Source organism: Parasteatoda tepidariorum, chromosome 4 (genome assembly GCF_043381705.1).
Source record: "Parasteatoda tepidariorum isolate YZ-2023 chromosome 4, CAS_Ptep_4.0, whole genome shotgun sequence".
Lineage (NCBI taxonomy): Eukaryota > Metazoa > Arthropoda > Arachnida > Araneae > Theridiidae > Parasteatoda > Parasteatoda tepidariorum.
This window is the reverse complement of record NC_092207.1, coordinates 80,209,791-80,236,773: the sequence shown is the minus strand read 5'-3', so window position 1 is coordinate 80,236,773 and position 26,983 is coordinate 80,209,791. Positions and strand designations below refer to the sequence as shown.

The window sequence follows — 26,983 nt, the reverse complement described above, 5'->3', positions numbered from 1 at the left end:
AGTAATAGACAAATTCTTTTAAAGACTTAAAATAATTTATTTTACAGATTTTAAAAAGTAAACATCTAAAAGAAAGTGAAGAAAAAGTATTTTATGTACTAGTCCAACGTTTTCCTCTTTTATTTCCAGCAGGAGGTTTCTGTAGTTGAAAGGGCTTTTGATTATTCAAGGCAAACTGAGATTGAGCAGAAGTATCACTAGCAAAACCAGTTGCATCACCGAGACTAGAACTACCAAAAGGCACTCCAGTTTGACCTAATATTATTCAAAATTATCATAATTTCAGTTGTAAAATAGAGCATAATATTGAAGGTTACTATAGCATTTGCAATATATAATTATAAATAGCCAGTTTCACACTAATTTAAACAAAAGAGGTTCTGTCCCTTTTAAAACTAATTTTATGATTTTAGGTACACAAATCTTGCTAAAAAAATGCAAAATTAAAAGAATTCGAATGAAAACCTTCTTTTTTTTAAAAAAAAAGAAAAGGGCTGATTGATACAGACTGAAATTTCAACTATATTTGGATTTTCAACAAAATAAAACAAATATATGACACAATAAGAGTATAAATACTAAACCTGCATAAAGAAGGAAATTAGTCGAAGAATATTAATATTAATTTTCTTTATTAATATATTATATTATTTCCCTATATGAATTTTATTTTATTTACAGGGGAGAAAAAACTAAATTTAGGAAAAATATTGCAAAATCATGTTTAGCAAAGAAATTGCGAAAGAAATGACGAAAACCGACAATTATAAATGAAAACAGATATTACAAATAAAAACAGCAAATTGAGACAGATTGAAGACTTAGTTGCATTTTCAGCATAATAAAGCAAATATATGACCCAATAAGTACTTAATTTAGTATTAAATACTGAACTGACATAAAGATGTAAATTAGTCGAAATTTTATAGAAATCACAGCACATTAATTTCCACTTCTTTAGAGAAGGGAAAAGGTAAATTTAGGAAAAATACTACAAAATAATGTTTAGTAAAGAAATTGCAAAACAAGAAATCCTATATGTGAAACTTTTTTTTTAAAAACTATTTCTTTCATTCATTATAACTTTTAACATGGTTTGAAAGTGATTATTTCAAATCATGTAAGGGATAATTTTAACATGATTTGTTAGGAAGGTTACTTATAAATGGAAATCTATCAGTATCCCTCAATCAGTCACATTCTTGTTCACATTGAGATACAAGGATTATTTTTTCTTTGAGACAACCTTCTGACTCTTCAGAAGGTTCCCTGCATCTAAAATAAAATACTGGTTTTCTACCATGTTATTCAATGCGAAAAAAAGGCATAGCAAGAAAATTTCAGTACAATTTAGATGATTAGAAATAAAAATTATAGTATTCTGCAGAAATTGAGTTTTCTTAATTTCTGTAAAGTATTTTTTTTTAAGACTAATTTTTACATACTCATTATCCGACATATTCATAGAATGTAAATTACACAGTCATGTAAATTTTCCAAAAAGTAAAAAGGCATTCAATTTAAAAAAAAAAAAAAAAAACTTTTTAGAATTAATTGTTACACTAAATATTGGTCTACTTGCAATTGGTTCACATTACCTACCATTTTTTATGCTACCAAACAATCAAAATGTTATTGATCTAGACTTTGTGAACTTGCTTCTGTATACCACTTATTACATTAACAAACACAACATATTTTTCCTTTTACATTATAAAATATACTTTTGTGCGATTTTTTTTGTCATTAATCGTGCATCATTAGTTAAAAATTAAAATATAAAAATCATTTAACAAATAAAAACAAAGAATTCTAACAAATAAAATGAAAAACAAATGAACAAAAAAAAAGAAAGAAAAAGAAAGAAAAGAAAAAAGAAAGAAAAGAAAAAAAGAATAAAAATTTTCAATTATAGTTCCATCAACAGTAGCAGTTTAAGAAATTAATAAACTGAATAAATAATAAAACAGAAAATTTAACTAAATTAAAGGATTAAAACGTGACAAAAACATAATTCTTACCACTATTTACCTAGTGGTTTAAATGACGACAAATTTTGAAAAGAAGATGGTTTTGTAGAATAAGTTAAGACACCAATTGTTTGTCCAACAGCAAAACCTGCAGAGAAAGTAAAAAAAAAAAAATAATAAGATGTTTGACTAATATAAGCATTAAAAAAAAGGGTGCTTTTAAAATATTTTTCACATATAAATAAATTTTTTTTATCCTGTTAAAAGTCAACTCAGATAAGTTTTTTAAAACATAAAATCAACTTAGATATATATAAGTTAGTGATTTTAAATACTTTATATAACAATCAGTTGTACTTAAGTCAGCCTTTCAAGGAATTTATAAATTAAATAAATACCTCTTCTAAAGCTATATTAGAGCAGACAGGCAACCTGTGCACAGAAACATGCCGCAATGTTTTGCAGAACATCCGGAAAAAACGAAATTCCAAAAAAAGTTTCTTTAATTGAACATTACTACTTTCCTACTTCTTTTTTCAAATTTCAAAAAATTTTTGGATTAGGATTAGACTATCCCCTTAATCCAATAAGACTGAGTTCTAGTTAAGTAAAAACGCGATCATTAGATCAAAAGTTATACTGTTTTTTGTTTTGTTTTAGAAACGCACACAGTATGTGTTGCTTTTTTTTTAGGTACTTACTTATTAGTATGTATTCACAGATATATACATATACTTTTAGGGTTTACTGTTGACTGAAGTAAATTTTGACATTCAAAGTCTAAGAAAATAGGTTTATTTTTGAAGATTTTTGAATGACTTTTGATGCAAAGGTCAACTGGAAAATTTTATGTCTTAGCATGATACTAGTAGAATATAAACTAATATTCAGTGCTGTGATTCATTCATCTCATAAAAAATAGTACCACACGTAAATATGTGTGTTTTGTTTTTCAAAATTCCGGAGGATTATCAGCTTAACCTCGAGTAATGTTTTTTCTCGCAAAAATAAAAAAACATTCTCAGTATCTAATTGTTTTACATAAAAACAAATACCCAAAATTTCAACAAAATTAAACGTGTCAAGTATCCAACCAGCCTCTTCAACTAAATATTCACATAACATACATAAAGTAAAACAAAATTATTTAGACTTACAAGCAGGGCCTTTATTAAAACCAACAATAATTTGCTGAGGTTGAAATCAATGGTGTGATTGTGTTCTAAGAGTTTTGGGATAGCAGTTTTAGTTCTTAAAAAGCAATTTTACATTTTTGGAACAACTTTCATAGTATTTAAACAAAAATTTTATTCAACTTGAATTTGGTCATTAGAAATCAAGCTTTTCTGATGCAGCCCCCCAAAAAATCTGTCAATAATACACATAAGAAAACACCAATTGGGAAATTGGTCAGAAAATATTCAAGCAAATCTGGAAAAAGTTGTTGCAGTTAAGACAGAAAGTGGTCAGTGGAGCAAAACAATACTGAAGGGAAAGGAGTTGACAAAAAAAAGCAAATGAATTTATGTAACTATGTTTTGTAAGCATTATAAAAAAAATTTTATGTTAAAATTAACAATGCAATCAAATAAATCACTGTAAACAGAAAGCTTGAATTTCAAAAGCAAATTTATAGCTACAAACTATCATTTGGAATGATTTAGATACAGTTTTTAAAGGAATTTAATAATCATCAAAATAAAAGAATTGTGGTCATGGCTTTATGAATTTATAAATGAAATGAACACTGTACTATTTCTGTTGCATTTTGGTAAAGAAGCAAAATTATTTTTAGTTATCTACTAACTTTCCGCTTAATTTACACAGTAAAAAAGATTCCAATTAAAATGCCTACTGAGAAATTCGTTGTACCTGTAACCTGTATTTATAGGGATAGAGCATCCATAAAACATTTTGCAAAAATTATATGGTTAAAAAAAACTCATTTTCACGAATCATGATTAAATTTTTTCCTAGAGAATATTCTATCGAAACCAGATATCAAGGAGTATCAATTAAGTCAACTAAATTATGCAGCATTTAAGAACTTTTTCTACGTTAATGAAGCAATTTAGTAAAGAATAAAATTTATATTAATTCAATTCTACACTTATTTAGAAAGAATGATTATTAAAAATCAAATGACTTATTTTGGAGACCTTTAGAGGTGGACTTAATAACTAGTAATTCAATAAATTCAGCTCACTTATTTTTTGGGAAAAAAAAGACCATTTTCAAAAACCAAATGATTCAAAACCTAACTTCGGGAACATTAGTAGTGGATTCAATTACAATTAAGAAACAGAAATTAAGATTTGAAATTTTTTTTTCTCATTTATTTTAATTTTAGGAACAATTTAGTATTTCTTTTTAAAGTAATTTAATAAAATCTTGTATACTAAATAATGATTAATAAGCTAAAGCTATTCAATAGTTCATACATGAATTTTATAATAAATTGTTCTCTCTTTAATGTAAAACATAATTAAATAATTTAGTGTATAAAAATAATGAAAGAATATTTAAACCTATACCAATAATATTAAATGAGACTGGTTTCAACTAAAAACATTTTAACCCCAGCATTTTCAAACAAAATTCGAATTTCTAATGATTTAAGTGTTCCTCAAGACTTTTTTGATCAGTTTATTTTGATGCAACTTAAAATGCAACTGGGATGAATGCAGCTCTAATTTTTAAAATAATATAACAGTAGTGGTAAGATATAACACTTTAATTTCTTCTTATAAAAAAGTAGGAAAACTCACCCTTTTCTACACCAGAAAATCCAAGGTTTGCCAAGGTTGAACTGCCTGAAATAATCAAACAAAGAATATAAATAAAAGTATAATCAGCACATTTACTTTTTTCAATAACCAATAAAATGAAGCACCATTAATATGTCATTTGCCGTCTTAGTTCATTCTTAATCTATGTGAGGAAATAATTCAATTATATAATGGAAAAAGCAAACTATCAATTATGCACCTTTTTTTTTCTCTTTCTTTTAAAGTAGGTATATATGGCTCAGATTAAAAAAAAAAGTGAGTCTTTCAGAAGTTATTTTTCCTCTTAATTTCAGCTGAGAGAAAGATAAAAAAATGTAGGAGTTAAGAATTTAGGATCGCTAGACTGTTTGCTGAAAAAAGAACAACGTAGATGCAACAATAAGGCCAGTATTGATAATACACTTTGCATCCATGGGTGCAAGTTGGAAAGAAGGTCAAGACTGAAAATTTTTTGACTGATATACCTAACATACACAATACCCCCTCGACATGTGCAAACTATCTAAGAAAGCTTTACCATAATACATCAAGTTTAAATACTGTACAAAAAATATTTATTCATCTGTCTTTTGATAAAAGAACAACAAGACATAAGAAAGTAGACCAATAACGTAGACCTAAAAAGTATTTTTAAGGACAGAAAAAAAAAAAAATTCCTATTTCCGTCTTCGAGTCAGTCTTGTTCCGTCTTACTACCGTCCGCGGACATTTTCGAAAGACGGAAATCCGTCCTGGGGACGGAAGACTTGCACCCATGTTTGCATCTTTTGCTAACTGAATATAGTTCTCATATCTCTGAGTATAATGTTAAATAATATTTTAACTAGTAGAAAAAGGTCTCAAAATAATTACTTTGAGAGATAGAACTAAAATTCTGAAGGAGTTTGCCAAAAGTGTGGAACCAAGAAGAGTAGAATTAACAAATAAATAAATAAATAAATGTTTTGGGTTAACTTTTAATTAATACTACCTGAACTGTTTTCTACAATAGCCAAATAAACCAATTATTACCTTTACAATGAAGTCCTATTAATTTGCTTAACTTTAATTTATATCTAGATTAAATGGATCCTCTAAAAGACAAACAAACAGTGCTTTACTGTTAATGTTATTAATATGATGTAATGAAGAATTCTTGTAAAAACTAACCTAACTGAGAGCGATTGTAGACATTAGTAATTGCTTTCCCCACGGCACTTTGCATAGCTTTGAATGGTGAGGGTCCATATGTAACTGATGCAGGAAGATGTGAAGTAGGAAACAAATCTTTTGTTTCATATCTCTCTTTCTCTATGAGAGACCGTACATCACCCTGATTAAATCTCTCATTATACTCCTTGATGCGCTAGAAGAAAAGATTTATTTTTTTAAATAATGAAAGTTTTATGATCTCTAAAAGAAGATTCTTGATCAAACAAGACATGTTAAAAATAGAAAAATTTATGCTAGGCTTTTAAAGTATTTTATCTGGATTTAAAATTGTTTATTTATCTGTTTATTATTATAACTTATTGCTTAATAATTTACAAGTATTTAGGCTTTTTTTTCCTTTCTTTTTGTTAACCTTTTTGCTATGTATTTTCATGATAAATTTAGACAAAGGTTACTGAACACTCTTGTATAAAAATGACTTTTTAAAGTAACTAGATTGACACAATGGCTATTTAATAAAATATATTTCTATTTCCTTAAATTCAAGATTGAATACTAACTCCTTCAAACAAAATAAGAATTACAAGCACAACAGAAGATATAAAACAAAAAAAGCTTCTGAAAATCGATTCGGTAATTTTTGAGAAAAATGCCATTAAATAGGTGATTTTGCCATTTTAACAGGGGCAGATAAAAACAGAATCCTCTTAATTTAAAGGTAAAGAAAAAATTTTAACAAATAAATTATTACAAGGCACACGCAGGGTTGCCATAGAAAAAAATTTACAAAATAGTTGCCTTTAGTAGCTTAAAGCAGGAAAATAGTTGTCGAAAACTATAAAAATAGTTGCATAAATAAGAACAAAAATTTTTCAATAATATGACTAAAATTTTATTAAATGACTGAATTGTCATATATCATGATCCATTTAGCCAAGTTGGTGGCAAATATGATAAATTTTATCTAAACGTTAGTGTTCTAGTACTGAATTTTTATATAAAAAAAATTAGTATATTTGCAGAAAATTAAATACTTTTAATGACTAGAATTCATTTAAAAAAATACTTTTTCATTAAAAAAAACATACTTGGTCTGAAAAATTTCCCCTTTTATCAATAATTGATTTAGCAAATATATATTTATGCAGATACATATACATACATAGGATCGAGACCGAAAGAAAATCGAGAAATATATTGTGAAAAGAGATAAGTGAATTCAAAATTCATGCACTGTAATATCATATTAAAAATTGTGTTTTTTAAAATCATGCAGAATTTTGTAGCAATAACCGTTGAAAAGAGGATCGAGAAACAAAATAGACTTACGATGGAATTTGTGCATATTGAGAGCATTGATGACACCAAATTTGCAATTCAAAATTCTTTTTTTGTTTGTTCAGAAGCTCCTGTATTGTCAACCCAATTTATGCTAAGAAATATTGCTATGAGTACAGAAAAGTCTCTTTTTCATGAAAATAGTTGCTTACTTAGCCTTTTCAGGGAAAAAAGTTGCCACAGTCGCCTCAGGCCAAAAATAGTTGCAAAGATTCGCCTGTGGCAACCCTGCACACTCTTAATTTTTTTAAGTATTAAAATTAAAAAGCATCTCCTGCCTCTACCTTATTACCATATTTAAAAGTATTAAATGGACTCAAATAATTTTACAAATGCAGTAATACAGTATTCCAATTATAGTAAAAAAAAAATAAATAAATAACTGAGCAAAAATTAAAGATGATATTGACAATATATATGAATTAAAATTTTAAGCTGATGCACATCAAAATTATCTGAAAAAGCAAAGCTTGTGCATTCAAACTTTTAATTTAAAAACAGTTTAATGTGACAATTTAATGCTGTAAACAGGGTGTGTAGTCAGATTTTTCAACAAAAAATAAGCACCTTTTAAGTACTTTTTAAGCACTCAGTAAATATTTTTAACCACTTTCCAAAAAAAATCATAATTAGGATCTGTGCAGTATTTTTTTCTATGGTTTAAAGTTCTTAATTTATAAACATAAAATCAATAAAATTCAAAAACATTTTCAAAAACTTCTCTTATCCATGATAAAATAACTAGTTTCTGATAAATATTGCAGAGAAAATTGTGAAAATCATGAAATTTTTGTAATTTAAAACGACAATCAACATGGCAAAGAAAAAAATCACTTTTTAAAAAGATAGAAAACTAAGCACTTTTTACAAACCCCGAATAAACCTTAAAGGGCTTTTAAAAAACGTAAATCAAAAATAAGCACCTTTAAAAACGCTATGCACCCTGTGTAAATTAAAAAATAATAATAAAGCATTAAAAATGTTCAAATTCATGTAGGAAAAACACAAAAAAAAAAACAAGGGGATAATTAAAAGAAAAAAATCAGGTGGAAAAAAAATAAAATATAGGCGTAATATGAATACCTGAACTTCTTGATGAACTGTTTGCAATTGTGCTGCTAAAGTTACAAATGTATCATGCAGCCTTCTTCTTATTGATGTCCATTCTGAAATTTATCAAGATCAATAGTTTAGTTTATTTCTGCTATTCAAATATAACAGATTATTATCACTAATTCCTAAAAAGTCCATAGCTTAAAACCATGTAACAATACCAAAATTTAACAAAACATAAATCCAAAATTCATCTTTGATATATCCAAAAGATACCTTAACAAAATTGCATTGACTGTTTTCGGAATTATTTTTCAGAGATAGTTTAACCCCGTAATGATCGGTTAATTTTCAAGAAAACGGTCATAAAAGTGCCTATTTTTTTTGGTTTTTGTATTTGTATTACGTATTTGATTAGTGCTGCAACCAGTTTAAAATAAACTAACTATCTACAATTACCTTAAAAATATCCTGTTACTGCCATCAGGTGTGTAAAATGAGAAATAAAATGTTTTCCGGGAAAAAGAAATGAATTAGTTTCATTCTTATTGGCACGTTACTACTGAACACTCTAGCCCGTCAATATCACGGGAGCGAGAAGGAAGGGGTTAAGCAGATAGTTTACGTTTAAAAGTTCTTCAATTTTGATACGAAAAAGGTATTAGTTGCATTTTCAATTAAGTGACCATAATCTGTCTACCTGATCAGAACAGAGGCTAGAGATGTTTGTAGCTAATGAAATAAGTAAAAAGCATATTTTAGATGTTTGTGTTTGTTGTTTTAACCCTACTTGAAGTAGTTTAACCTCATTTCGTCAGATCTCCAGACAAATGGTGAGGATTCTTTATATAGAAAGACTATACAATTAATGTTATAAATAGCTAAAATGAACAATAAAAAAATACAAATATTGGTATAGAGTAGAGAACCAATTATCCGGAATGCTGGGGACTATCACTAACCCGGATGTCTGATTTTCCAGATTTTCTCGATCACTAAAAAATCATTCAAAACAGCTTAACTATATTTCTACTTTAATATTGAATTAAAAAATAGCAGTGTTCTAGCTGTTTAAGTACTCTAATTAAAAATTTGTATTTTCAATTCAATCTTTTTACTTCAAAGTATTTTTTGAAGTAAAAAGATTGATTTTGCTTTAAAAAAAATTGTCAAAAAGGTCTCTGTTATATCCCGCAATCAACCTGGCAGAGACTGGTTTTTATTTCTCTGCTTTAGCAGTTGCATTTTCTTAGATATTACGTCATTCCATTTGGCTTTCAGGCATCGAGAATTGGAAGGACAGCTATTGGTTTTTCTATCAGGTAGGGAGCACTGTTTTGCAGTATTCAGTTTGCAAACTCACTGCTACATATCTATTTTAAGTAATGTCATGAGATTTTAAGCATAAGCTTTTGATGGGTCCTGTTTGAAGACATCTATTCCAAAGTTAAACTTCTTCTAAAAAACCATTTAAATATTTTACGAAAGAAAAATTCAAACTTTTAATAAATTAAGTTATTTTTCCACAAATTTTGTCAGAATTAGGTGGCGACAAGAGGGCTAAAACTAGTTAAAGAATCAATAATTTGTTTGTAGAAAGTTTGAGATTTTTGGTAAATTTAATTTTATCTAAGTTTGATGCTCTTTTACGTTCAATTGAACAAGAAGAAAAATAATCCCCGCTGTTTCCCCTTACGCAACTTCAAAGTACTATTCAATCATTCTAGTTCAAAAAAATGACGGGAAAGCAAGCTAAGTTTTTCCCAGATTTCCAAAAACCAAATGAAAGGTTTTATACTGTACATTTAACTATAGTATTACTTAATAGTTGATTAAAAAACAACCATATTTTAGCTATTTTCATATTCCAATAAAAAATTTGTGTTTCCACTTAATTTTTTTTTCTTACTTCATTATATTTACATAGTAAAGTATAGTGAAGTATTTTTTTTTAATTATCCTTCCACCTTCTGTTCACTGATAAGCATCTGTAATGCATTCTCACATTGTAAATCTAAGAACCCACACCTCTCTCTCTATCCAGCTTAAAGGAAGACTGGAATTGCTGCATTTTTCCTCAATCGTTTTAGTTCAAAATGGCAGGAAAACGCTGGAAAATTTCTTCAGGTTTTCTGAATACCAGATAAAAGTTTCTGTACTGTATTTACAAAGTCTGATTAAATACAAAAAAAATCATGCTGCCCCCAACAAATATATANTATATATATATATATATATAACACTAAATGGGGCTTAAAGGCAGCCTATTGTCCTAAAACCACTAAAATCTAACAAGAATCTTGATAAAATAATGTAATAATCAGTGGTCCATCAAAACAGAAACGAATCAACGTTAATCAAGAGTAAAAGGGTGGTATACCATTTGATTTTCTTTTTTTTTTATTTATCTTCTGATACTTGTTTCTGTCACAAAATCTTCAGTTTTTTATTTTTTAATCACAATGGTGAATATTATATTTTGTTATTTTTATACTAATTTCACCTTAATGACTACTTTTTTTAAAATATTTAATAAAACATTCTACCTTTAGTAGATAAGAAAAAAAATTAAACAATGCATTTGTAAAACTAATTTTAAAAACTTGTAAATATTTCTTTTAAAAATATTATAGTGGCATGTAAACAGACTAGTAAAAACATGTAAGAGAAATCTTTTATTCACTCGTCCTTAGGACCAGTAACTGAATATTCCTAACTTCTACCCCTGTTAAAAATGGCAGAAATGAAATTGAAAAAAAAGAAAGAAGAAAAGTTTAAACCATATTGACTTAGAAATATTTTTTGAAACCTAATTTGCAAAACAACCAATTTTTCATTGTTAACATTTCTCACAGTCAAACGGTTTTAACAAAGTGTGCATAACTGCTCAACATAAACAATCAAACACTAGATTATTTTCTATTTTTCTGAAAATCTAAGAACATTTTTTACTCTAAAATGTGAAAGTTGCCTTTCGCAGCATAATACAAAATGGCTTATATAAATTAAACATTGTCAAAAAAATAAATAATAATAATTATTAAAATAAGAAATTTCATACCTGTGGCTGTTAAAGCAACTGGCTGAGACAATGAAAGAAAATGTCTCTCCAACTGCTCTATTTGCTCTCTATAGGATTGCATTTGTTTTTCAAAATTATTGGCTAAATTATGGAAGTACCTGTAACAAAAAGCAGTATACATATTTTCAATGTGAGAAATAAATATATTTGTTTTGATAAGTGAATTATGTTTATATAGTAAAATAAATGTAAAATTTTCAATGAAAACAAATACATTCAAAAGAATAAAATTTAAAAATTCAATAAAAAAGCAATTTTTTAAGAAGAAAATAACCACAAGATTTTACGTTACATTTTTACCTTCATTACGTGAGATAATTACATAATTAACATTTAGCTAAATTTATGCGAGTCAATTTATATGATGAAACAGTGTACCATATTTATTAATATTTATAAAAGTATTAAAATGTATTTAACTGCACGAAAAAAAAAAAACAAAAATAATGAGTGTGAATATTTTTTTGGTTTATGAATTTGTATTAACATTCATATAAGGTATTTTCAAAAAAACATAAGGTATTTTCAAAAAAAGTAAATTTTAAAAATGTTTATATAAATTTAAAAAAATATATTTTTACAAATAACATGTAAATTTGAAACCAAAAACTTTGGAAACAGTTTTTTGAAAGAAAAAAAAAAAAAGATAGGTCACATTATAAACTAAAAAAAAGCACATACTCAGTAGGCGCACTATTTTCATACTGCAATGATGAGAGAGAATCCTTAGTCCTTTGTGCAATTTCTGCATTTTTTAGTTCCTATAAAGCAAGAAAATGTTGAATGATGGTTAAAATTCAGGTATCAACAAAATATTAGAATTAATTCCATTAAACCAAGACTGTAAAATATTTATATTGACTAAAAATTAAGATTTAATTTCAAAATTGTTTTCACATCAGAAATTAGTTTTTTTTTTTTTGCACGAGCTTTCAATTAGAGATATAAAATTAAGAAAATATAAACAAAGTAAAATACCAATTTTCATTAAAATGAGATACAAAGCAAAATATCAATTTTCATTAAAATGAGATACTTTGCTTCAAAACTGTCTTAATTTACAGAAATTTTGAAAGGTACAAGCACTGATAAGAAAAAGAATTGTTTTTATCATATGCTCAAGATTAAAATAAATAAAAATAAAAGCATGCTCAGAACTAAGTTTCAAACTAAACACCTGAAATCTTAGTTCTAGAAGTAGCCTGACATAGAATTAGAAAATTAAATATAAACCTAATTAACTTAAGTTTTTAATCCACTTTGAACTAGTTTCTGTAATATAATTAACACTAACTAGTAAATAACGACTTTCCTAAAATAAATATGATAAATCAAAAACAAATTTTACAAAAGTAAGTTGGATTTTTACTTCATTTATTTCAAGAATACTTTTTGGGAACATAAGTTGAACAGATCACTATTTAGGGCAATTACTATGTAAAAAATTTTTTTTGTTCCTTAAATACTTTCTAAAACAATTCAAACACGCCAAAAATATTTTATTTAACTAACTTGAACTGATTCTTCTTTCAATTTCGTAATAGCGATTGCATTTCTCTGAAGACCATTAGAAACAACTGATAGTTGCTGCTTTAAAGTGTTTACTTGCTCTTGAACTTTAAACATACTCTTACTAGAAACTCTACTCATTTCTTCTCTTACTGCCTTCTGATCTTTAACATATTTTCTGGAATAAAAAAAAATTAAAAAAAAGGAATTAAAGAAAAAATTATTTTCATCATCCTATATTACAGTTAAACAAATTTTCCTTAGACAAAGCATGATGGACAGAGTCACTTAACAATTATGTTTTCTATACCTCCTCTTTTGTTAATCTTTGAAGTTAGTAAGAAATTTAACTTTTTCCTTCACATAAGCTCTTTTTTTTACTTTACAATCCCTTACTGACTAAAGAATAATGAATAAGCATAAACATTTGTTTAGAAGAAATTTGGGTCCGTTAATGGACCCCTCACAAAATATTCTTTAAAGTTTCAAATTCCATCCAAATGTAGTATTCTAAAAAAATATTTCTACTTTTACAAACATCGTGTGCACATTCTTATTAATATTAAATCATATATTTTTTTTAAAAATAAATATTTGATCAATTTATATTTATTCATAAAACTAATAGAATATTATGTAATTAAAAATTAATTTCTGGCAATTTTTTAAATAAAATATTATTAATTTGAGAATTGTTTAAGTTTACTTAATGCGTAACACATTAAAAGTGATACATTACTAAGTTGTGTTATTTAAAATATGTCAATTGAAATTAAAAATGCGAGTGATTTTGTTTCTATTATTCGTCCGAAATGAATATTTTGTGTTGAGCAGTATAGGCTAAATACCAAATAACAGGACCCTATTTGCACAAATTCACAAAAGCAGGACCCTGGTTGAAAGAATGTGACTTAACGTTTATTTTATATCCACAAATTATGAATAGTTTTTTCATAATTTAACAAAAAAAGGACCTTTCACAAAATGTCTCAACAGACCCCTGTAAACATATTATATGAGGTGTTTTGAATTATCAAAGAAAATCATAATTTTGGAAATTTGTAACCAAAATTCTAATGCTTAATTTTACCCTTACAAAAGATAAAATCTATTAATATATTTTTTAAAATAAAAAAGGAATATTCTTAAAATTATAAAAAACTAAACTCAGTGGCTCGACAGCCCATGAGGGCCAAGGCCTACTGTGCTCATCTCAGTTTTCTTGACCTTGGGCTCTGGGGTGCAGGAGCAGATGTTCTGGTCAGGACTAATAAAATTATAGACAATTTTATAATATTAAAATTTAGAAACAAAACTAAAAAAAAAAAACAAACCTGTAAGGAGTACGTGCGCAAGTGCATTAGATATACATATGTATAAACTAACTTACTTAAATGATTCGACTAAAACAACTATTTCATTGGGTAATTGAGTTTCCTTTACGGCTTTGCCATCTCTAAAAAAAGATATATGATTATTAGAAGAAAAGTAAAGTGATTTTGAAGAATGAAAATGTTGATAACAAAAATCAATATCTTTAAAAAAAATAGAAAAATAAATTACTTTTTTGTAGAAACATTTTCCCCTGCAATAAAAGTAAAATCTTGTTTAATGACAATTTTATTATTTATCACTACAAGAGAAAATCATTCATTCAACCAATTTGAATAAATTTGTTTTGAAATATTACAATGAAAATTAGGACTTTGTTACATCTCAATCAACTATCAATATTTCAATTATAAATACTAGGATCCTTAAATTATCTAACTGTACTTGTACTTATCATTTATTTATAAAAATAATATTATTCATCTGCTCTCAGACATTTAAAATTAATTTAAAAATATTAAATTAAGTAGCCTCTTTTAAAAACATATAACAGGATTTTTTTTTCTTCAAAATATAAGTATCCTTATAAAAGATTATTGAAAACATGGGTAATTATTCATTTTATAAGTGTTTGAAATAGAACAATTATTATTCAGTGAAGTAAACATTTGTTATTTGGTCAAATTCAATTTGCCCCTTAAAACTGTACAAAAAGTTAGATAAAAAATATGATAAAAGAAACATGCAAATAATAAAAAAAATTGTTTATGATAAAAAATCATAAGTCTTAATGGAAACTACTAAACTAATTTAATAATTGAAGTTGATGAATAAAAAATTTTATGGAACGCAAATAACAGTTACTCCTTTTTCAGCGAAAGAAAATGTGCTATAAATATACAGTAGAGAACCGATTATCCGGAACGATCGGGACCATCGCTATTCCGGATAACTGATTTTTCCGGTTTTCTGAATCGCTACAAAAAGCCAATTTTTTTATTGTTAAACCCAACTTAAAAAAATTATATTTGGAAATAATTTTAAAAAAAAGAAAAAACGAAGTAATACACTAATGATTATTTCCAAAATGATAGTAAGGTAAACATCTTTCCAAAAAGAAAGAAAAATCCTAAAATCTTATGAAGAAAAAAAAAAAATTTTGAAAATGGCGGGAAAATTTTTCGAATTTCGTTCCGGTTTTTTGGTTTTCCGGTTTTCTGATTTCCGGATAACGGGTTCTGTACTGTATTATATTTTATATGAACATATTATATGAAATAAGAATACATCTGAACCTACAGTTTTTAATTCTTAAGGCTTTTTTTGAAGAGTCTTATGGATAATTTTTTGAAGCTCTAATAAACAGATTGTCACATTTGAGGAAAAAAGAAAAAAAAAAAGTTGTCCCATTTTGAAAAGAGTTGATATGTAAATTGTGATAGATGTAAAGTATATAATAGATTACGCATAGAAAAAAAATCCACCCATATAATAGGAAAGAACATTTTAATTTAATTAAATATGATGCTCATGAAGACTTAGTAACTGAACAGTAATACCCCATATCCCGAAATTTTTAGTTCCTAATATTTTATTTCTTCATTTATTTACATTACATACATAGTATTCTCCCATAGAGCGTTTTTTGAGGGGCAGCCCGCCCTGCTTACCCTTTGATCCCAATAAGTGTGTATTTTCTTTGACCTTTTGGTAAAAATAAGCGACCATCCCTTACCTTAAAAACACCTTTTTATTCAGATTCAATTTTGAAAAAAATTGATTCACTGTTTAAACAATAAATACACACTGGTAAATTTATCTGTGTTTAATTCTGATTACTATTACAAATATTTACTTTATTAATACACACAATATCATTTTCTGGGGGGGGGGGTTATTAATGAATTTTTTAGTGACTTTAAATCTTAAAACTATTTGTTAAATAAATACCTTTTTTAAAAATAAAAAAATGCACTTTTAAAAGTTCATTTTTGCATAATTTTTAGTTTAAATTACAGGGAAGAAAATTTTAAGTTGCTTATTTAAAAATTGCTGAGGATAAAATTCAGTTATTACATAATATTACACATTTTGATAAATATTTACGATATTAAGTGAATCCCCATTCAAAACTAAAAGTACCCTTTTCAGAGAGGGAGCGCCATGCCCCCCCTTTTTTTTATTCCTAGGGAGAACTTTCTCTATATATAATATTCTTAAGAACATGATAATGAGGTTTGACTGTATATTGAGTTTATTAATATTCATATCAAGAGAAAAGAAATTCACCACTTAAACTGCTTGAAGATTGCACGTCAATGCCACCAAGACCAATTGTTGCAGATGTACTGGGAAAATTAGTAGCAGAGGGAACTAGTGAAGTTCCAGTCCCAAAAGCAGAAGCTGTAGTTGTGGCAGGGTTACTAAAACCTTTAATGAGAATAAAACAAATTTAAAAATAAATATTAGAGAAAGTCTAATCTTTTTTTCCCAATCTATCAGTGTGTGTGTATATATATATATATATATATATATAGTGAAACCTCAGAAAAGTGGTTCCTCTTGGGACCGATATAAATTACCATTTACGAGAGTTGTTTGTTTACAGGGAGGGTATCCTAATAATGAAGTTTATCACAGTAAATTGTTTTTAGAATATTTTCAATGATATAGTAATAATTAAATAATCAATAAAATATTCGTTTCTGTGAAAAAAGAATGTATGGGAAAGTTTGATATAAATACATAATTCTAGATGTAGCTACAAATAAATGAATATAATTTTCCTATTAACACAGATATGCAAGTTAGTCCTATGATATTAAAAAGGAGCTCTCGATTTCAATTACCTATCCATCACGTGATAGGAAACATGGTTAATATCTCCTTGAAAGTAAACCTCCCGGGATTCACAGAAAACAAAAGAAATCGATGCTTAACTGTAAGATATAGGACCTATGGAGTTGATATATTCACAATTAATCATCTATCAAGTGTCTGAATAAATGTTTTATACCTATGAACACCACAAAGATTATATTTGTTTTCTCTCTCGCTTTTTTTTAATTTACCCCAGCTGTTTTAAATACAGTTTTCAAATTTCTAAGAAAATGAAAGAAAAATTTCAGTTGGGAAAAAGCATTGGGAGCATTTGAGACATCATTTCAGCTTGTGGGGTTTCATAACCTGCGTTGTCCAGATGAAAGGATCAAAAGATGCCATTGTCCAAATGAGTAGTATAACTTTCTCTCCTTTCTTAGAGAAGATAAGGCAAGATGACAGGAGAAGGATTGATTCTTTAGTTGTGAAATAGTTTAATAATATTTTAGATATTTATAAGGCGAAAAATTTACGCTTTAAAATGGTGAAAAGTTGCATTTTTTTTCCTTGCAATTTAAAACAGAATTTTTTTTTCCTTTCAAATTTAGAAAAAATAGTGTCCAGTTTGAAGAAACAGAAAATAACGTTTCTGGGCAAAGATGATTGTCCGTGTACAGGTACGGAAGTGCCCGCATTGCAGAGAATGTACATAATGATTTATTCATAGAACATTCAAAGGGAATTAAAAATATGTCCGTATTGAGAGGCGTCCATTTCGCAGGAGTGTCCATAACAGGAGGTTTCACTGCATATTTATAAAGTATTAAATGAAAAAATATACTTACCTCCAAAAGAAAAACCGGCAGATGGAATAGCAGTAGATGTTTGTCCCATTGCAGGAAAAGCTGATGTAGTTGTTGTGGAAGATGAAAAGAGTGAAGTAGAAAATGCTGGAGCAGTCTGTGTGGTTCCAAAAACACCAGAAGTAGTTGCAGAAGCAGATGCATTTAATCCTCCAAATGCAGTTCCAGCACCTTTTGTCACAAAACAGATTAATTTTTTTCACATTTGCAACTAAAAGTTTAAACAAACTGAAATATAAGGTAGGCAGAAACAAATTAAAAAAGAGTTATTTATACAAACAAACTCATATTTCCAATCTCATTTAATAATGCTTATTAATACGATTAATATGGCAGATTATATGACATTTTAAAGCACATTGTAGTTTAAATTATGCCTAATAATTCGAGGCAAAAATAAGACAATGTATGTACAATACATAAGAAGGTCTTTCCAGGATGAAGTCCTTAAATTCTTACTGTTTTGTCCCAAACAAATTCCAAATTTTTAATCGTCTTCGTAAGAAAATTTTATAAATTTTTAACATAATTCACTTTTATGCTACTTGTGTTGAATGATGTTGCTTATCGAATCAATTTACATTTATGTTTCTAACATGAAATACCTCCAGTTTTATCTACTTTCCAAATTTTTTTTCTCGTCTCATTTCTCTACCTTCTTTTCCAGTTTTTATGCATTTTGCGAATTCATGCAAAAATTAAAAGTTTAAAATTCTTGCAACTCCAAACAAGGAAATTTAGAAGGGTGAATCAATATTTTAATAACTTTATTTTAAAAATAAAAAAAGAGTGACAATTCTCACAAAGCTAGACAGGATTAGAGAAGTGTTAAATGAGTGAGCAAAGTAAGCTCGGATTGCAAAGAAATCTAAAAGAATAGTGAAAACAGGAGTTGAGAGCAGATGTGAATCTCCTAGAAAGAAATTGTACACAATAATTTAAAAAGATGCCAGCCATGCCATAACCTTTAGAGATATTCTTCCATTGTACAGGAGTTATTTATTTATTTACTACTTTTTCATGGGTAATATAGATATATAGATTTAATTTTACATAATAAAATCCCATATCCAGAATTGCCTGGACTCCACCAAGACCAGTGTTTTCACTACAGCGCGAGAATCTCTCATATTTTTTTCTTTTCTCGGCATTAAAAAATGATTACCATGAGAAATTTGCGCATTCTATAAATAAATTTCAAAATTCGTGAATTTCTCGCATTTTGGAAAAAGCTTCGAATTACGCCATTTAGAATAAAATCGGTTTCACTTTTCTTGCTGGATCTTTCATTATTTTCAACATCTGCTCTGTTATCTAGCTTCCCTATTTACCAGTATTGTTCAGAACCTTTTCGAACAACAGAACACAACCCCTCCGAACCACGGAACCCCTTCCAGAACACATTTCTCTGCAACTGCGTGTTTACTGTAGGTAAGGTTTCTTCATGTAAGATGTTAAAATTTTTTATGCACTAATGTAAGATGGACAAATACCTTGTAAAGGCAAAATCTTCTATGATGATGCACCAAAAATATTCAATGTTTTAAAAAATAGAAGACGTTAAAAATGTATTATAATTGAAAAAAAAATTTTTTTCAAGAGTTTTTATGTTTTTTAGTTTTTAGAAATCTCACTTAACTTTTTGAAATCTCACTCTGTTTTTGAGAAAGGGTGAGAAATTCTCACCCATTTTTTTTCTATGATGAAAACACTGAAGACCGGAAAATAGATTTTTCCAGATAACAAGTCTTTAAAGTAAACAAGACATCAAAACTTATTATTTAATAAAAAAAAATAAAATAGAATATAATTAACAATTATTCAATGAGTAATGTAGCAGAACAAATGTTTAGCATTCAGAAAACAAAGATAATAAACAATAAGGTTTACTCTTCTATCAAGATAGACATCTTGCCTTCTAACCCACAAGTTCAATAGATGCTTAGGCCATCACATCCCTCAATGTAAATTGTATTATATTAACTGTTTTGAAATCTAGGATTTATATTTTATGTTATAATTTGTCTGCTTATAAATTACTATTCAAATGCAATTTTTTTAAAAGCTTCTTACTGAAGTATTTTATTTAAGCTTTATTGAAATAATGTATTGAATGTAAGTTTTATATTAAGAAAAGCTTAAGTTTACTTTCCTATTTTCAATGAAGAACTATACTTTCGCACATCTCAACGTAGGAGTGCACAACCCTTTTGAGTTAAGGGCTTCTTGCACAGCAAACTGAATAACAAAAGGCAACATGCATATTTAGTCATGTGGTTTTGAACACATGAAAATTTTTTTTTTTTTGAAAAATAGCGAGAATGTAGAAAATTTTAAACCACACATTTGAGTCATCACTTTTTGAAGAGCTTAATTTACATAGATTAGATTGTAAATCTATGTTTGTTGATTGCTTTTTCCACCGTAATTGCTTCGGAATTTTGAATGTTTTTTTAAAAACCAAATACTTTAAATATAATATTAAGATACGTAGATTTCGAACTTGAGTAACCATTTTATTTTATATTACCTCGCTTTATTTTTGCCAGTTTGTTTACAAATTTCCATGTGGTTTTTAAAACTGATAAATTTAATACGATAATACAACTTGTGAGTTTTAAATTGTGGATTTAATATTTTGTAAATTTTTAATCGTACACTTTTTGATTCCCTTTCTTTACGACTATTTCTTCGTAAAACGTAATGATTTTATTTTTAAAGGTAGTTTATACTAAAAGTTTTTCCATGCGATTTCGAAAATGTCAAATTTTTACTTAGAGATCATAAGGAGATGCGAGTTTCAAATTGCACATTTCAGTAATAATTTTTTGACACGCTTTACTCGAACCGATTTGATCGTAAATCCAAGTTGTTTTTCCCCCTATTTTCGGCAGTTATTGCTTAAAACTTCCACGTGGTTTTAAAAATTAAAACTATGACCAGCGAATTTTAAATGGTTACTATTGACACGCTTTTTTCCTACTGATTTCATCGCAATTTAAGCGATTTTTTTGCAACTATTACAATGTCTTCCAAGTGATTTAGCCAAGCCTTGACCTGCACTGGGCTGTAGAGCCGATGAAAAATTTATGGTCATACTTACCAAATACACTACTAGTAGGATTACTTTGTGATGTCAAATTCAATGCTGCTGTATTGCTGTAAAAAAATTTAAATATCAAAATATTACAAAGCATAACTTTTTCAGATAAGAATAACATACAATACAATATCTCACATATAAAATTAGTATTCAACATAGGTAGGTACACTTCGATTATGGGGACCATGTGTGTGCATATATTATTGTTACATTAAAACTTATTCTTTAATTTCTATGCAAACCAGAATTTGGAGTTGTTCCTATATGTTGTTAAACTTGTGTTCATGGTCCTTATAACCAATAAGTACTTTAACACATAACTATAGATAAAACTGTCAAATCAAAAAGCCAGTTAAAAATCTAAAAAATTTTATTGATATATTGGTATAAATATTATTATTCATAAATTAAATAGCACATTACACAAAATGTAACACATTACATAAAATGCAATGTGCTATTTTTAAAATGACTTAATATTACTTTACTTAGAACTGCTTTGTTTCTGCAATGACAAAACTTTCTACCAATATGGTATTTATGTTGGACTTATGCTCCTGCAGATAACAAATGTTATAGTATAATGACTAGGAGTAGCAAAGGTATTGATATAATACTTTTTATATGTATTAATAAAATACTTTTTTGATGTACCTTGTCTAAGAAACTACTTATGATATCGCTTTGACATTTTTAAGGGATAGTTTAGATCACGGGTCGCCAAACTTTTATGATCATCGACCCCTATAAAATTTTTCGAAATCTCCATCGACCCCCATAAAAGCAATTTTCTGTTAATTAAAATAAACTTCTATTAGATACTGTGTTTGTACATTTATTTTATGATTTTAAGCATTTATTAAAATAATAGTACATTGTGTAACAATATTTTTATGAAAAATAAATTAATGCTGAAATTTAAATACCTTAATATTTATTAAATAATAAGTAATTATAAATAAGTAGAAATAATAAGTAAAGTAACTACAGATTTATTGCTTCTTTTAATCAATGAGATGGGTGTGCCTGGTGTTTTTTTGCAAGGTTCGTTATATTGGGTTCAAAATTGGTCAAATTTAATCTTAAATCCCCTCAAAACTTTTAATTTATTTCAGTATTTAGTTAAGATTGAATTTACGTGACTGGAACCGGCTTCAACCATATAGGAACTTGGAAATAATAGCATAAATGACTGAGCTATTTCGTAAAGTTTTACATATTTTTGCATTATATTTATATTTGTCCAAAATTAGCTCATTGTTAAATTTTTAAAAAGCGTCTTTGCTTCAAGATCCGATAATAATTCAGCAATCTCATCTTGCAGTTTTGTCACGGGCTGTACTAATCCATATTATTAATGCTTACCTTCTTTTTTACATGTATTGACTATTAAAATTGATATCTAAACTAAACAAATGGTTTTATTGAAACAATAACTAATTATCCAAAACTATAGAAGTTTTAATAATGACACTGCAAATATTCAACACTGTTCACAGTTTTAATAGGTGATAACTGAAACTGCATATGAAATTTTGGTTTGTAACGACAATGCTCGTCACACGTGACATTTGGACAAGCGTACATATGCATATGACTTTAAACCAGAAGTATAGAGTTCGTGCCACTGTGCGCTGGTACGTAAATACTTGTTTTACCAGAATAAATATATGTTTATTAATTTATGTTCTATAAAGAAACTGAAATTAAGAGTCAATTATAAAAAATTTCACAAATTTTACATACATATACCTGTAAAATTACAAATTTACAAAGTATCGACCCCCGCTTTTGATAAATAGACCCCTGGGGGTCTATATAGACCACTTTGGCGACCTCTGGTTCAGATTGTATCAATTGTATAATGTGAGAATGTTTTAGCGTTAAATGAAATACTTTTTGAGTTACGAAAGAGATTTGCTCAAAAATGATGTAACTTTAAAAAAAATTCCAAGTTTTCAGTTTATAATTTTTTAAAACTATTTCTGCCAAAGATATGTGTTAACACTTATCACAGTGTAAACATGTATACGTTAATATTCTGTGAAAAAAAAGTTAAAGCAATATTTTGTTTAGATGTTGAGAAAAGGTACATTGAAAAAGGTCAGTTTTAGCCTTAATGGTATATGCCCTACCAACTCCCCTTAAATTAAATTAAAACATAGACCTTCAACCAACTGTTTATTTAAATGGATAAACATGCTTCTTGTTTTAACAAAAAATTTAATAAATATTCTTTTCAGATGCTGTAAAAAAATGGAATTACTATAATGATACGTACAGCAAAATATCGAATTGTTCGGAAAATAATTTCGTCTTTCCGACAGAAGATTTAATTGTATTTTTTCGAAACCAACTTCACACTTAAGCCGCATTATCACGATGTTTTGAAAGCTGATATAGCAAGGCTTATGTGTGAAAAAGTTCAATTAATTCTACGCAGTAGTTTTTGGTTGGTGCCCTTTTAAATATGGAGAGCAATGAACAGCATTGAAGTCATATTTTACTTTCTTACTATAGAAAAGGTAAAAATGCTGTTCCTGCCATAAAGAAATTTACTGATGTGTTGACAGTATGCCAGTGACAGAATTGGTTTGCAAAATTTTGATCCGGCAATTTTGATATCGAAGATGCACCACGTTCTGGAAAGCCCGCTAAACCTTATAAAGACACTATAAAGGCATTACTTGATGCAAATCGGTGAATAACAACTAGAGATGCAACAGATCTTAATTTCGCCGGATAACGGATACTGGATATCCGGCCAATCTTTGAGCCGGATTTCCAGTATCTGGCCGCAGTACTTTTTTTGAAATAAGTATTTATATTTAATTGGACTAGACAAAACTATTATTTTTCTTTTGCTTATATGATTATATATTTCTTTTAAATAAACTTTAAATTAAAAGTACTTAACTTTAAATTTCTGAATATCAATAAATAACTATTATGTAAATAACACTTAGTTGAAGAATGCTATCTGCACTGAGTATTGTGCTTAGCTTAAATAAAATCACTGATAGAATATTTATTATAGCTAAGTAGGTGGCAGAAACAAACATCTGTTAAAGATTCAAACAATTCACATTTTTTATTTACTTTTTTTATTTCAAATTAATGTATATATTGTCATCACAGTATTAACCGTATTAATTAATAAGTACAATCATAATTACAAGGATTAATATTATTATTTTAATGTTAGACCAATATAAATTAATTTTAAAAAGCAGTTGCATGCAATGTTTGTATTAATAAAAATGTAAAAAATAATTATAAATTGAATAAATAATATCACATATGATCTCATATTTTGTTGGTATTTATAAAACAGTTCCTCAGATCGATTATTACTTTATTTTATTATTTATCTTTAATATAACTGCCAACCATTCAGTTCTTTTCTCAATTTTTTAAATCAAGTGAAACTAGAGAGAAAAAAATTTAATGAAATTAGTTATTTATTTGTTAATATTTATATGTTTTTATTTGATAAGATTGCCAATTTCATTTTATTTTAAAAATCAAAGAGGTTGGCTATTATAATTATAATATAATAAATATGTATATACGTATAGTAAATATATTCTCATGTAATTGTATACCATATTTTTATATACTGCATACTATGTTTTATTACATAACTTTCAAAATACTAACATACTTTTTTACCCTTCTACTCAATATTTTATTTCGAGCCAAATGTTACTGCCGGATAATCATAATATCCGGCCATAACCGGATATCCGGCCTACTAGCCGGATAGATACTGCCTGCCGGATATCCGTTGCATCTCTAATCACAACACGTGAGATCAAAGAGAGGTTAAATTTATCGAATTCAACTGTTTATGACCACTTGAAAGGCCTGTGTATGTGACCTCGAAGCTCGATGTATGGGTTCCCCATGCGCTCCCGGCGAGAAATTTGTGTCGTCGCATTGACGTCAGTGATTCGCTTCTCAAACGTCACGAAAGTTATCCATTTTTAAGCTCATCATAACTGGGGACGAAAAATGGGTTGCCCATAACAATGTCAAACACAAGAGATCATAGAGCAAAAAAGATTAAACGGCTCAAAGCATTTCAAAAGCCAATATCCATCAAAAAAGGTGATACTGCCTGTTTGGTGGGATGTTAAGGGAATATTATTTTTTTTTTAGCATTTTCCGGATAACACAACACTTAATTCGTAAGCCTACTGTCGTCAGCTGGACAAACTAAATGATGCTCTTCAACAGAAAAGGTCTGAATAAATCAACAGAAAAGGTATAGTGTTCTACCAAGATAATGCGAGACTTCATACAAGTTTGGTCACTCGCAAAAAGCTTTTACAGCTTGAATGGGATACACTAACACACCCACCATATTCTCCAGATCTGGTGTCTTCGGATTATTATTTGTTCTGGTCACTACAAAATTTTTTGGACTGCAAAACCTTTATTTCAAATGAAGAGGTAAAAAACCATCTGGATCAGTTTTTTGGCAGCAGAGACCAAAAATTTCATGAGCGTGGAATCATGCTACTACCAGAAAGATGGCAAAAGGTGTTGGACCAGAATGGCCAATAAATAATTTAATAATATATTTATTCATTATACGAAAATTGTCTTTCATATCCCCCCCCCAAAAAAAACAAAATCCCACGTCCGAACAACCCTATAATTTATATATTTTGACGACCATGAGTGCCAAACCAAATCAAAGACTGTAGATGTTTGCAAGGGGGTGGTTTCGAGTTAAACCTATCGAGTTGGTCCCTTTCTGTGCAGGCTTTATGGAGATTTCCGTATCGTGATCGGTGGCAGAATAATCACCAAGTTTTGGAAACTTCTAGGCAGCTGCCAGCGAGAAGTCCCGGGGTGGCCACAAGTTCTATATTTAAAGTCCCTTTCTGCTAGTTATGACTTTAAAGTTATTTAGAAATGTTAGCATACTTCGACATTTTTTAAAACTATTTAGGCTGTTGTGTTTTTTAGCTTTTACGAAGCAAATACTTTCAATGAAGCATGGAATTTATCCCTATCTCAATAACAACTTGGGTAATAGTCCCAGTTTCAAATTTAAAAAAAAAAGTCAAAGATAAAAACAAAGAAACTAGCTAGAACTTTATTTTAAAATTGAGCTTCAAAAGAACATGTCGTTCATGCGGACTAAGTCATTAATTTAATAGTATACTTTTTAAACTATAAAAGTCAATGACAATTTAAACATTGAAATTAAGAATTGTTCACGTAATAGCTTAACCTCGTATTTACATACATACAAATACGTTAAACAATCATAATTTTTAAGTTACCTTGGTGCAGTTCCAAATGAAAAACCGCCAAAAGGCGTTTGAGTATTCTGTTGATCACCAAATGCGAAAGTACTCATTTTAAATAAATTAGTTTTCTTTAAACATTATAAGAATAAAATCATTAAATATAACTTTTGAAAAATATGAAATTTAGATCAACATCTAAAAATTATATTTAAATATGACAAATAAGTGTTGCCATCACAACTCACGGCCCAAAAAAAATGATTATTTTAAAATGCTATCTTCTCAGTAATCGATATGAACAAAATCGATTTTTAAGCTAATAGTAACTTTTGAAACAGCGTCGCAAATGGGTTCAACAGCAGAATGGGCGGTATGGATATCCGTTCAGAAATTTATAATTACTGTTTTCGAAAAGAAAGTCGGGGTGTACTTTACTTCTCTGTCGAAATATATGTGACTTTTACTCAAGGTAGATACTGTGTTTACATTGTGCTTGAGCTGCACAATGGGCAACGGTCTGGGAAACATCCGTGAGGATGATCCGAAGACATGCCATCATAATTTTTTTCCTCTGCAGGGGGCATGGCTCCTCCACTTTTGGCAGCCCAATGATCTACGCGCGAAGTGGAGCACTTTACTGAATGAGGTCCGATACACTGCACCCTCGGTCCCTACGCAGTCTGATCAAAGTGGTCACCCAAGCGCTTT

General features: G+C 28.1%; 1 protein-coding gene across 4 annotated transcripts; it reads right to left on the bottom strand.

Moving 5' to 3' along the window:
* Positions 1–16: 16 nt before the first annotated feature.
* Positions 17–26,983, bottom strand: LOC107437885 (nuclear pore complex protein Nup58). 4 transcript variants are annotated; one of them, XM_016050020.3, is made up of 14 exons: positions 26,309–26,983; positions 21,012–21,067; positions 17,891–18,079; positions 16,515–16,655; positions 14,457–14,478; positions 14,284–14,349; positions 12,897–13,071; positions 12,066–12,145; positions 11,364–11,482; positions 8,333–8,415; positions 5,909–6,104; positions 4,739–4,783; positions 2,022–2,118; positions 17–255 (listed from the first exon to the last, which is right to left on the bottom strand). In XM_016050020.3, exons 1-13 carry the CDS (start codon positions 26,383–26,385, stop codon positions 2,024–2,026), a joined length of 1,344 nt encoding a protein of 447 aa, XP_015905506.1. In that variant the 5' UTR covers positions 26,386–26,983; the 3' UTR covers positions 17–255; positions 2,022–2,023. The 4 variants fall into 4 exon arrangements, with proteins under 4 accessions (XP_015905506.1, XP_015905505.1, XP_071036210.1 ...); XM_016050019.4 differs by having other exon boundaries at positions 2,032–2,118; positions 26,309–26,642; XM_071180109.1 differs by lacking the exon at positions 17,891–18,079 and having other exon boundaries at positions 2,032–2,118; positions 26,309–26,514.